The sequence below is a fragment of the Poecilia reticulata genome, chromosome 1 (genome assembly GCF_904066995.2).
Source record: "Poecilia reticulata chromosome 1, P_reticulata-male-v2, whole genome shotgun sequence".
NCBI classification, from domain to species: domain Eukaryota; kingdom Metazoa; phylum Chordata; class Actinopteri; order Cyprinodontiformes; family Poeciliidae; genus Poecilia; species Poecilia reticulata.
In genome coordinates, this window is record NC_088830.1 from 34,065,350 (window position 1) to 34,077,434 (window position 12,085).

Genomic DNA, 12,085 nt, shown 5'->3' on the forward strand with positions numbered 1-12,085 from the left:
ATTCTTCAGAAACTTTGACTATCCTGTTCATGAGACTGTATTGGGAAAACAGTGTCTTCAGTCAGGGGCTTCTTCAGATTCACTGTAACACAGACTGCTGCAGGAGATGTTTCCATGCCAACAGCATCGACTTTAGAAGAATCTGAGTTAATGAGCTGCAACATTTGATGCCCCTTTGCGCTCAGTAAAGTATGTTTGAACTAAAACTGGGTGATTCTGGTTTTGCAGCAACATTTCAGCTTCAGGACATTTGAAAAAAAGTATTAATGTTTTAAATATTGTGTTACATCACTGACATGTTTAACAATAAGACATTAATAATGGGTAAGTTCAGGATAAATTAATATTTCAGGTGTTTTTCTCACCATTGTCTCTGAATGTGTTTCACCTGTTATGAACATTTATAGACCACAAATATTAAACATGTTCATTTAGAAAAATAATGACTTTTTCTTAGAGTCTCTTTTACTATATAATGTTTTATTTTTGAACCCACCAGAGGTAGCCGTTTAGAATCAAAGTGTTTGGTTCTAAACTCTGACGCAGGATTGGCCCAGTCAAAGTACAGGCGGAGTGTTTGTCCTGGTTCTGTTTGGGAAAACAGGTGAAATTCCTGTAGTGGATTTTCCAGGACAGGAACTCGTTGTTCCCCTCAGGAGTCAATGAGGAAACTAGTGAAAACAGACAAATAGCATCTGATAAAACCTCAGACTGCAGCTCGATTCCATCATCTGAAATGTTTTTATTTGACTTATAATTATTACTTTTCACCCTAATTTCCACCTTATTTGGTTCATAACAGGTGGAACTTTTCTAACTAATCTGCCTGAAGCTCTTCATGTGGTCAACATTTAGCTAGTTAACCTTCAACAGGATAACTGACCTTTAAGGACTAAATCTAATATTAGGTTTTTTAAATTCTGCTGAATAAACATTTTCCACAATCTTTCCTAACAGGGTGGAACTTTAAGCTTTACAGGTTTTACATGTTTAAGATCATAAAAAGTACAGAGATGGTGACAGTTGAAGCTACTTTGTTTTCCATGGTTGAATTTACTTTATGTCACTTCCATTAAATGGTTTTTATGAAATTTTAGACTTTTTGAAGGCTTTTCATATTATCCATGTACTGTGACATTTATAATATGAAGAAAAATAGTTTCAACAGATTCAGTTGCATATTAAAATATTTAGTCCAGTCAATCAGCTTATTGAATAAAAACATAAATATATATATATTATAGTTTAAACTTCATGAGGAAGTTTATTACGCTGCAATGGGGACATGACCTGAACATGTTGGTCACCAAAAAGGTTTAAAGAACAAAATAACATTTAAAAGGCATTTCATTTATATTTTAATAATGGCAAACATCTAAATGTATAATTAAAATACTTTGTTGTAAATATTTGGCACATTTTACAAAAACATAATTGTAAGCAAAACATGGGATTTACTTTTTAAGCGTCACAAATGGAGCCGCCACTGCGCTGTATTCCAGCAGGGGGCAGTAAAGCGCCCATAGCGTCAGCAAAGAAGAGCTGGTCTCTGATTGGTTGGAGTTGATGCGGCGTAAACAAAAGCTGAGCCTAAACTCTGCTCGGCCGCTGATGGGGACTTTAGGTTGGAGGTCAAAGGTTAAAGGTTAAGGAATGATGACCCTTCGGGGAGCCTCTGCTCCGCTGCTTTAGCTCCTTTTTTCGCAGTCTACGTCATGTTTTAGGCTCCGATGCTGGGAGGCTAATGTGGCTAAAGCTAGCTCAGAGCTAAAGTCCGGCAGCTTTTAAATGGAGTTCGGTTCGGTTCGGTTCGGGAACTGATCCAAGTTTAAACAGCGGTTGTCAGTTCGGGCCCCCGAGCCGCCATGAGCCGTTCCCCGGTGTGACTGAAGGGGGAGGATGGCAGCAGAGCTGTTCCCCGCCAAGAAGCTGGTGTCTTCGGCCTCAAGCAGCAGCAGCAGCTCCGCCGCCTCGCTCCAGCAGCAGAACCTGAGCAACAACAACCCGGCCCCGGGCTGCAGCTGGCAGGGTCTGTACCCCACCATCCGGGAGAGGTGAGAGCGGCCCGGGCTCCGGGCTCCGGGCTCCGGGCTCCGGGCTCCGAGCTCCGGGCTCCGAGCTCCGGGCTCCGGGCTCCGGGCTCCGAGCTCCGAGCTCCGGGCTCCGAGCTCCGGGCTCCGGGCTCCGGGCTCGGTGCTGGTCCGTTCAGAACCGAACTGACTCCAGCTCAGAAAGTCTTCATCAAAATGTAGTATATATGGAACTCCAAAATGCTCAAAATTAAACGAATAAAACATTAGAAAACAAATAAATGGTGAAATAACTGAACGCAAAGTAAGTTTTATTCCTTATTATAAAACGTTTTTCATTCTGCTTTGTAAAGTTTTGACCTGCTGATAAATAGTTCAGTCACAGTAACTAATTTCTCTGGATGATAAAATGTCCAGACAAATTGAAGTTATTGCAACAATAATGTTGTTTTGAGACCATTTTCTTCGTGCAGGAACACGATAAGCTTTACTTTCTAATCAACATCCCTAAACTCACTGTGGAACCAGAAGACATTTTAAATAAGCAAAACAACAGAAATGACAAATAAAATGAATTATAAAGTCTCTAAACAAAACTGAAACCAAATCACCAAACTGAAAACTTTTATCATCCAGTTTTTGGCAGAAAGAGGAAAACAGTAAATCATGCAGGTAGAAATTATTCAGTTTGTTTTAATTTATTGTAGGTTTGCAGCTTCAGCTAGAAGATTAAATCAGAATATTTATGGAAATCTGTGATAAATGGTTATGATTCATGTGAAGAGGAGATGAAACCTCTGAGCTGGAAAATCTGATTATCATTCTAAAATCAAAACAAAGTTAATGTGGAGTTCAGACTTCTACATTAGTAATTAACATTAATAAATGTTAACGACACTCCATGATTTACACAAGCAGCTTTTTACCGTGAACTGCAAAAATATGAGGCGACATTTTGTCTGTTTAATAGATCAGGTCTGGAATCTGCTGCTTGTTTTCACCTGAAATTTACATTTTCTTTAAATCTATGATTTTTATTTTATCCTGATCCTAGAAATAATCAACGCAGGGTTTTACCTCCTTCTACCAAACCAAACTGAGGCCTAAAGACGTCAGTTTCCTGGATTTTAATTGAACTTGGATGAAATTAAATGAAAATAAAACCTTAAACTCTGGGTTTGTTTCCTTCATTTCTGTGAAACGTCGTCAGTTTTGGTTCATATTTCTGTCTGCAGGAATTCAGTCATGTTCAACAACGAGATGATGGCGGACGTTCACTTCGTGGTCGGACCGCCGGGCGGGACTCAGAGGGTTCCTGGACACAAGGTGGAGAGTTCTCTAGAGATAGATGTATAGAAACAGATCCGCTCCAGAGCCGGATCTCATGTTTAATGTTTAGGGTATTTAAGCTGCTTCTTCATCAGAGGAGCTTTAAACCAGAATTATTAATATTATTATTCTGTTACAGCCGTTTCCTGTAGGGGGCGACTCGTTATGTCTAAAGCAGAGTGTTTTAGAAACCAGGTTCTGTTGGCTGGTGGTAGCGGTCCAGTTTGGGCCTTCTGACCCGGTTCCGGTTCTGCTGTTCCTCTCGGCAGTACGTCCTGGCCGTGGGCAGCTCCGTGTTCCACGCCATGTTTTACGGCGAGCTGGCCGAGGACGCGGAGGAGATCCGGATCCCGGACGTGGAGCCGCCGTCCTTCCTGGCCATGCTGAAGTAGGTCCGGCTGTCCGTTCGGACCTCAGAACCAGAACCGGTCTGCTAACCCGGCCTCTCCTCCGCAGGTACATCTACTGTGACGAGATCGACCTGTGTGCCGACACGGTGCTCGCCACCCTCTACGCCGCCAAGAAGTACATCGTGCCTCACCTGGCGCGGGCCTGCGTCAACTTCCTGGAGACGAGCCTCAGCGCCAAGAACGCCTGCGTGCTTCTGTCGCAGAGCTGCCTGTTCGAGGAGCCGGACCTGACGCAGCGCTGCTGGGAGGTCATCGACGCGCAGGCCGAGCTGGCGCTGCGCTCCGAGGGCTTCTGCGACATCGACGCGCAGACGCTGGAGAGCATCCTGCGGCGGGAGACGCTCAACGCCAACGAGATGGTCGTGTTCGAGGCGGCGCTGAGCTGGGCCGAGGCCGAGTGCCAGCGCCGCGACCTGCCGCCCTCCATCGACAACAAGCGGCTGGTGCTGGGCAAGGCCATCTACCTGATCCGCATCCCCGCCATGGCGCTGGAGGACTTCGCCAACGGCGCGGCGCAGTCCGGCGTGCTGACGCTCAACGAGACCAACGACATCTTCCTGTGGTTCACGGCGTCTCGCAAGCCGGAGCTGCTGTTCTGCACCAAGCCGCGGAAGGGGCTGGCGCCGCAGCGCTGCCACCGCTTCCAGTCCTGCGCCTACCGCAGCAACCAGTGGCGCTACCGCGGCCGCTGCGACAGCATCCAGTTCGCCGTGGACCGCCGCGTCTTCATCGCCGGCTTCGGCCTGTACGGCTCCAGCTGCGGCTCGGCCGAGTACAGCGCCAAGATGGAGCTGAAGCGGCAGGGCGTTCCCATGGCGCAGCGCGTCATCAAGTTCTTCTCCGACGGCTCCAGCAGCACCTTCCCGGTCTGGTTCGACTACCCGGTCCAGATCGAGCCCGACACCTTCTACACGGCCAGCGTGGTTCTGGACGGCAACGAGCTCAGCTACTTCGGCCAGGAGGGCATGACGGAGGTCCAGAGCGGGAAGGTCACCTTCCAGTTCCAGTGCTCCTCCGACAGCACCAACGGGACCGGGGTCCAGGGCGGCCAGATCCCAGAACTCATCTTCTACGCCTGATCCGGGCCGAGTCGGGCCGCGGCGGGAAGCCGGGGGACTACTTCCAGTGGCGGATGAATACACTAACGGTCTGGTGACCCCCAGCACCACATCAGACAAGATGGAGTCAAACCTTTGCTCCATGTTTTCATCTGTTTGTGCCGCCATTATTTGAAACATCATGAAAGGTCAAACTGCCCCCCGCCCCCCCTTTGTGCTGCGTTTGCTTTGGGACGCTGATGACCTCTGACCTCTGGACTCTTATCTTCTCTCGGCGGCTCAGGTGAAGTTTTGCTGCACAGACGTTTGACTCCAGTTCATTTATAGATTATTGATTATTAATCTCTGAAGGCGGTTCCGGACTGAAGGAAGGTCGGGGCATGAAGCAGAACCCGACCGGATCTCTCCATTGGACCTGCTAGTGCCTTAATGACGTGTTGATCCAGTTCTGCTCAGCCGGGTCAGAACTGTTTTCGGGTATATTTCAGACGAAGAACGTTCAGATCCGCGTTGAGCCGCGGGTCGCTTCAGTCGGTTCCGACCCGTCGTTTAGAAGAAAACGGCTCTGATCCACTGGGTTTTGGGCTTGCTTCACCTCCAGAACCGGTCCATTTCCTGTTCTCAGAGGAGCAGTTCCTGTTGGGATCGGGTCAGAACCTCAGCTGGATCGGACTGGACCACCGGGTCGTGGTTCTGATCGGGCTGCAGCTCCTCAGTTTGTTGCCTTAGTGAAGCTGCAGAGTGTGGCGTAGTTCCTGCTGCAGCCTGAAGGTGGCGGTGTTGCCGTTACCTGCAGGTGTGGAAGCAGAACCGCTTCACGTTCCTGAGGTTCTGGATGAGGTTCTGCCATCGTTTGGACCAGAAGCCCGTTGCTTTTTAAAATCAAGCTGGAACCGGGTTGAACTGGGTTCAGACAGGTTCTGTCTGGTGTTTTTTGCGCCTCCATCCTGGTGAAACTCGGTGGCCTTATCAACTCATGTGATGAAATAATAAAAAGTTTTAAAAGTTTCCGTTTGCTGCGTTTTTCCTGAAGAAAATGTTGCAGAAATAAACTGCAGACATGAAGAATTCAGCAGAGGTTCTGGTTCTGGACCTGAGGTGAGCGGGTCCAGCAGTCTGGTCTCTGAAGGTTCTGGAGGATCCAGGAAGCTCGTGGATCCGGATCTCTGGAGGGAACCAGGAGATTCCTGCGGATCCGACAAGCTGCTGCTGCAAACGGGAAGCTTGTCGGATCCGAGGAGACGCCAAAGTTCTGTCAGATGTTCTGACCATTCAGAACCGGTTCTGTAGACCAACATCCGCTTCACTGATCTGGAGCTGGAGGAACGCAACTAGTAATTAGTTACTTGGTTAAGGTGTAATTAAGTACATTTTACCTGAACTTTGAGACGTTTACGTGAACATGAGTTTTTTTCTGAGTGAAATATTTTATTGTTACATTTGATGGGATGAAAACTGCAGGAAACCTTTTAAACTGCACAAAAATTCATTTGCTATAATTTTTATTCCACTTAGAAGCTCTAAAGTTTGAGATCAATATGTTTCCTTTGTTAAATCTAAAAACTTTCTGCTCATCAAACAGCAACTTACGTTTAAATTTCAGTAATATTTTGCACTGTTAACATTCCGTGTATTGAAGTATTTTCTTTTTCAAAGTAATTGTACTTTTAGATTATTTCTGAAGCTGCAGATTCTCCGATGAATCATCAATCAGCTGTTATTCTCCTTCCGGTCCACCAGGCGGCGCTGCTGCACCGAAACGGCTCATGTCAGAAGAAGACAGTCAGTCCAAAGTCTGATCTGCCTGTTTGGATTCAGAACTTTCTGGGATTCCTGGTGGACCGAAGCAGCGCTATGAACAGGCTGAAGCTCATCTCCGGACACCTGAGTCCCGGCGGCTCCGCGGCGCCGCTGCCCGACCTACGGAGCTCCGACTGCGGCTGCGCGGCGCCCAGCCCCGAGGACGAGGTGGTGGTGGTCCACGGCCGGAGGACCGCGATCGGAAAGGCCAAGAAAGGAAGTTTTAAGGTAGATACGGTCCGAGAAAACAGCAGAACCCGAACAATACCGGACTTGACCGAGTTTACCCGATGTTCTGACCTGTCCGTTTCGCCGCGAGCCCCGCCCCCTGGCGGTGGGCTCCGCCCACTGAGCGGAAGTGGATGTTGCGTAGATCAGTGTTTTCAACCTGTTTTGATCCAAGGTTCATTGTTTTAACTGAAAAAATCCCGAGGCACCACCAACCAAAACGTAAACAAAGATTCTCTGTAGCCGCCTATATTACACATATAGTCATTCTTATCAAAGTGTCTTGAATAGGAATCAAATAAACACAAAAATGTATTTTTATCATATTTTACATTTATTTCAAATTGCACTTAACATGTCCACTTCAAAAATACACCTGAACACCAACAACACTGTGGTGTGTGACGCTAATTCTCTTGTTTTAATGTAAAATGCTCTGTAGCTACTGCCATCTAGTGGTAAGAACATTACATGATTACAGCAAAGACACTCAAAGATGGCGTTATTTGCAGATTAACTCGTTTTCAAAAAAATCTTTTAAGACCAATTACCGTATTTTCCGGACTATGAGCGCACCATACTATAAACCGCACCTTCCTGGAAACGTGCATATATCAGCCGCACCAGGCTGCAGGCCGCTGGTGTCTCTGCCGCTCTCGGTTTCCCATAAGGACCCAGCAGAGGGCAGCAGAGAGCTGCGTCCTAATAACTGCTGGACACATTAAGGACGCAGTTCTCCGTCTCCATATCCGGTTTTGTTCACGCTGAGTTCACGTGCAGCGGCTTTATTTCCCTCCAGATCGATACTCCTCAACTTAGAAGCTGCATCATACGAGTTTGAAAACATTTCTCCGTTTGCCTGCTGCTAGCATGGCTGCTAGCATGTGGTTGTTCTAAATGAAAATAAGCCGTTCTTCTTTGATTTCCAATTTTGACTTCTAATGATTCACTTCCTGCTAGAGAGCCCCCTGGTGGTCGAAGAAGAATCCACAGAAAAGCCGCATGTTCAAAGTGTAGGAAAGAAGCAGCAGCTTATAGTCCGGAAAATACGGGAGGAGAAATTGGATGATTTCCACGGCACAGTGGCTGAAACACACTGGTGTAGATGACATGTTTCCAGATTTATTAAAGTCAAACGGATTTCATAGAAAGAGACTGAAGATGATTAAAGCTTAAAGATATTAAGGCTGTTGGAAATAAAGTCTGTGATTATTATTATAACGGTTTTCTAAGTGAATAACTTTGATCCACTGGGCTAACTGGGGCTAATCCCAGTAACATCCTGGTTTTCTTTAGAAGCAGACTGGGATTAAATGTGCCAGTTTTTAATCTGAAGCAGATTCATACTGGTTTGAACTGGGACTTTGTCCAACCGCTGCTGTCCAGGCTGGACGGTACGGAGGCCCGGAGGGGCCTCATGCTAACCGCATGCTAACAAACCGTCTTCCTGCAGGACACCACGCCGGACGAGCTGCTGAGCGCCGTGATGACGGCCGTCCTGGAGGACGTGGGACTGTCCCCGGACCAGCTGGGGGACGTCTGTGTGGGTGAGTGTAATACCCCGCCTGGCCTGAAGGGGCGCCATCGTCCTCTGATCCTGCTAAGAGGCTTTCTGTCTGCAGGAAACGTTCTGCAGCCTGGAGCCGGAGCGCTGATGGCCCGAGTGGCTCACTTCCTCAGGTCAGGGTCAGGGTTCAGAGGTCAGCATGTTGAGGCCTTTAAAGGGGCGGGGCTTCTGAAGGGGCGGGGCCTGGAGGTTCTAACATCTGTTGTGGTTGCAGCGGTTTTCCAGAGAAGGTTCCGGTTTACACGGTGAACAGGCAATGTTCCTCTGGCCTGCAGGCGCTGCTCAACATCGCAGGTAACGCCTCGCCTGACCTCACCTGACCCCGTTCCTCCGGGTCGCCGGCCCAGTCTGACCCGGTTGTTCTGTTTCTCAGGATCCATCCGGAGCGGATCCATCCAGCTGGGCCTGGCCTGCGGGTGAGTTCCTGAAGTGTCCTTCTCTTCCCGTTCAAAGTTCTCCTGAAGAACAGTTCTCCAGACGTTCAGAGACCCGTTCCAGGATCATCCCGACCTCTGACCTCTGGCCTGCTGTGTTTCAGAGTGGAGAGCATGTCGCTCCGATCCATGGGGGATCCAGGAGATCTGAGCTCCGGACTGTCGGCCAACGCCAAGGCGAGGGACTGCCTGATCCCCATGGGGTGAGAGGAGGCGAGGCGGAGCCAACCGATCCAATAACCGATCAACCGATCAATAATCAATTCTGCAGGAATTATGGCTGCAGCATCATGAAGTTGATCTGTCAGCAGAAAAACTCAGCATGAGTGACCTTCAAAAACCACTGAAGGTCACGGAGCAGACCAGGATATTTACCAGCATCGATCTGATTGGCTCCAGAACTGGAACGTTGATGTCATTCCGTGTTTTCCGTCTCCCCAGCGTGACGTCGGAGAACGTCGCTGAGCGGTTCCGAGTTTCCCGGCAGCAGCAGGACGCCTTCGCTCTCGACTCGCAGATCAAGTTTGTTCTTTAGCTCTGCAGCTTTTTGTCCTTCCTCTGGTTCCCAGTCTTCCCAGTCTTCCCAGTGTTCCCTGCAGCTCCGGGTCTGGTCCCGTCCGGGCCGGCGCTGACCCGTGTGTCCCCGCAGGGCGGCCCGGGCCCGGGACTCGGGGCGGTTCGACCAGGAGATCGTTCCCGTCTCCGTCACGGTCCGGGACGAGTCGGGCCGGGAGCGGCGGCTGGAGGTCCGGAAGGACGAGGGAATCCGGGCGGGAACGACCCTGGAGGACCTGGCCCGGCTCCGACCCGCCTTCAAACCCGACGGAACCACCACGGCAGGTCAGAACCGCCCGACCCGCAGCGCCTTCTCCTGGCCGGCGCCGCTCACTCCGCTCTGTTCCAGGAAACTCCAGCCAGGTGAGCGACGGGGCGGCGGCGGTTCTGCTGGGCCGCCGGGCCGCCGTGGAGGAACTGGGTCTGCCGGTTCTGGGCGTGCTGCGGGGCAGCGCCGTGGTCGGCGTCCCGCCGCACCTGATGGGCGTCGGCCCGGCGCTGGCCATCCCTGCCGCGCTGCAGCAGGCAGGTGAGGCGACCGGAACCTTCTGGATCAGAACCGACCCGACAGAACCAACATGTCCTCCATTTTCCTCCTCAGGCCTGAAAGTGAATGACATCGACGTGTTCGAGATCAACGAGGCGTTCGCCAGCCAGGTGTGTGTGTTAACTCTCTCTCTCTCTCTCTCTCTCCAGGTGTGTGTGTGTGTTAACCCTCTCTCTCTCTCTCCAGGTGTGTGTGTGTTAACCCTCTCTCTCTCTCTCTCTCTCTCTCTCTCTCTCTCTCCAGGTGTGTGTGTGTGTTAACCCTCTCTCTCTCTCTCCAGGTGTGTGTGTGTGTTATCTCTCTCTCTCTCTTTCTCTCTCTCCAGGTGTGTGTGTTAACTCTCTCTCTCTCTCTCTCTTTCTCTCTCTCCAGGTGTGTGTGTTAACTCTCTCTCTCCCTCTCCAGGTGTGTGTGTGTGTTAACTCTCTCTCTCTCTCTCTCTCTCTCTCTCTCTCTCTCTCTCTCTCCAGGTGTGTGTGTGTTAACCCTCTCTCTCTCTCTCCAGGTGTGTGTGTTAACCCTCTCTCTCTCTCTCTCTCTCTCCAGGTGTGTGTGTGTGTTAACCCTCTCTCTCTCTCTCTCTCTCCAGGTGTGTGTGTGTGTTAACTCTCTCTCTCTCTCTCTCTCTCTCTCTCTCTCTTTCTCTCTCTCCAGGTGTGTGTGTTAACTCTCTCTCTCTCTCTCTCTCTCTCTCTCTCTCTCTTTCTCTCTCTCCAGGTGTGTGTGTTAACTCTCTCTCTCTCTCTCTCTCTCTCTCTCTCTCTCCCTCTCTCTCTCTCTCTCTCTCTCTCTCTCTCTCTCTCTCCAGGCCGTGTTCTGCGTTCAGCATCTCGCTCTTCCTCCAGAGAAGGTGAATCCTTTAGGGGGCGCCATCGCGCTGGGTCACCCTCTGGGCTGCACCGGCGCCCGGCAGGTAGTGACGCTGCTGAACGAGCTGCGGCGCCGAGGCAGGAGGTGGGTCCGGTTCAGCCGCTGCAGCAGAACCGGGTCGGGCCGGGTTCTGACCCGGTTCCGCTCTCTCTCTCTCTCTCAGGGCGTTCGGAGTCGTCTCCATGTGCATCGGGACCGGGATGGGAGCTGCCGCCGTGTTCGAGTTCCCCGGGCCGTAGCGACCCGTTTCAGACGGATCCGACAGGTTCGACCCGGAACGTTCCCAGTGATTCCAGTTTAATCGGAGCGATTCCGGAAAACTGATTTGTTTCTGTCCGATGTTCAAGTCTGACCTGCTGATGACGATCCGACTGGAATGCGGCAGCCGAGGAGGACCAGGTCCCTCCAGGCTGATTGTCCCTCCAGACTGATTGTCCCTCCAGGCTGATTGTCCTCCAGGCTGATTGTCCCTCCAGGCTGATTGTCCCTCCAGGCTGATTGTCCTCCAGACTGATTGTCCTCCAGACTGATTGTCCCTCCAGGCTGATTGTCCTCCAGGCTGATTGTCCCTCCAGGCTGATTGTCCCTCCAGGCTGATTGTCCCTCCAGGCTGATTGTCCTCCAGACTGATTGTCCCTCCAGGCTGATTGTCCCTCCAGGCTGATTGTCCCTCCAGGCTGATTGACCTCCAGACTGATTGTCCCTCCAGGCTGATTGACCTCCAGACTGATTGTCCCTCCAGACTGATTGTCCCTCCAGGCTGATTGTCCTCCAGACTGATTGTCCCTCCAGACTGATTGTCCCTCCAGACTGATTGTCCTCCAGACTGATTGTCCCTCCAGACTGATTGTCCCTCCAGGCTGATTGTCCTCCAGGCTGATTGTCCCTCCAGGCTGATTGTCCTCCAGACTGATTGTCCCTCCAGGCTGATTGTCCTCCAGGCTGATTGTCCCTCCAGGCTGATTGACCTCCAGACTGATTGTCCTCCAGACTGATTGTCCCTCCAGGCTGATTGACCTCCAGGCTGATTGTCCCTCCAGGCTGATTTCTCCATATTTTCATGCAGATCCCCTTAAAGGGCCGGTTCAGGCAGAATGTCTTGATAAAACCAGCTGATGACAAACTGATAAAATATGAACTGTTTCACCTCGTTATGAAATAATGTCGTTTCCTCCTGATGATGTAATAAAGATAAAAACAGATTTGATCAAACAGCAGCTGTGATATTAAGGTTGTTTGTTTCCTCAAGGGCCTCAT

At 50.3% G+C, this 12,085-nt stretch overlaps 2 protein-coding genes across 12 annotated transcripts; both read left to right on the forward strand.

Moving 5' to 3' along the window:
* Positions 1 to 1,209: 1,209 nt before the first annotated feature.
* Positions 1,210 to 5,835, forward strand: LOC103472121 (BTB/POZ domain-containing protein 3). 3 transcript variants are annotated; one of them, XM_008421513.3, is made up of 4 exons: positions 1,210 to 2,054; positions 3,266 to 3,356; positions 3,629 to 3,747; positions 3,816 to 5,835. In XM_008421513.3, exons 1-4 carry the CDS (start codon positions 1,900 to 1,902, stop codon positions 4,846 to 4,848), a joined length of 1,398 nt encoding a protein of 465 aa, XP_008419735.2. In that variant the 5' UTR covers positions 1,210 to 1,899; the 3' UTR covers positions 4,849 to 5,835. The 3 variants fall into 3 exon arrangements, with proteins under 3 accessions (XP_008419735.2, XP_008419745.1, XP_081468167.1); XM_008421523.3 differs by having other exon boundaries at positions 1,898 to 2,029; XM_081612041.1 differs by lacking the exon at positions 1,210 to 2,054 and adding an exon at positions 2,111 to 2,334.
* Positions 5,836 to 6,413: 578 nt separating this feature from the next.
* On the forward strand, positions 6,414 to 12,045 carry acaa1 (acetyl-CoA acyltransferase 1). Of its 9 annotated transcripts, none has more exons than XM_081611987.1 (15): positions 6,416 to 6,855; positions 8,309 to 8,402; positions 8,478 to 8,535; positions 8,637 to 8,716; positions 8,796 to 8,838; positions 8,961 to 9,059; positions 9,298 to 9,378; positions 9,506 to 9,696; positions 9,761 to 9,940; positions 10,013 to 10,068; positions 10,767 to 10,912; positions 10,992 to 11,093; positions 11,176 to 11,237; positions 11,638 to 11,769; positions 11,869 to 12,045. In XM_081611987.1, exons 1-12 carry the CDS (start codon positions 6,526 to 6,528, stop codon positions 11,065 to 11,067), a joined length of 1,434 nt encoding a protein of 477 aa, XP_081468113.1. In that variant the 5' UTR covers positions 6,416 to 6,525; the 3' UTR covers positions 11,068 to 11,093; positions 11,176 to 11,237; positions 11,638 to 11,769; positions 11,869 to 12,045. The 9 variants fall into 9 exon arrangements, with proteins under 9 accessions (XP_081468136.1, XP_081468113.1, XP_081468118.1 ...); XM_081611992.1 differs by having other exon boundaries at positions 11,638 to 11,703; positions 11,754 to 12,045; XM_081611976.1 differs by having other exon boundaries at positions 11,621 to 12,045.
* Positions 12,046 to 12,085: the final 40 nt, after the last annotated feature.

Bases quoted from the DNA above. Each gene is read 5' to 3' on its own strand.
- LOC103472121 (XM_008421513.3), top strand. From the start codon at position 1,900: ATGGCAGCAGAGCTGTTCCCCGCCAAGAAGCTGGTGTCTTCGGCCTCA. The intron at 3,357-3,628 runs GTGGAGAGTTCT...TCCTCTCGGCAG, and splicing joins AGAGGGTTCCTGGACACAAG to TACGTCCTGGCCGTGGGCAG. The intron at 3,748-3,815 runs GTAGGTCCGGCT...TCTCCTCCGCAG, and splicing joins TCCTTCCTGGCCATGCTGAA to GTACATCTACTGTGACGAGA.
- acaa1 (XM_081612010.1), top strand. From the start codon at position 6,526: ATGAATCATCAATCAGCTGTTATTCTCCTTCCGGTCCACCAGGCGGCG. The intron at 8,403-8,477 runs GTGAGTGTAATA...TTCTGTCTGCAG, and splicing joins GCTGGGGGACGTCTGTGTGG to GAAACGTTCTGCAGCCTGGA. The intron at 9,379-9,505 runs GTTTGTTCTTTA...GTGTCCCCGCAG, and splicing joins GCTCTCGACTCGCAGATCAA to GGCGGCCCGGGCCCGGGACT.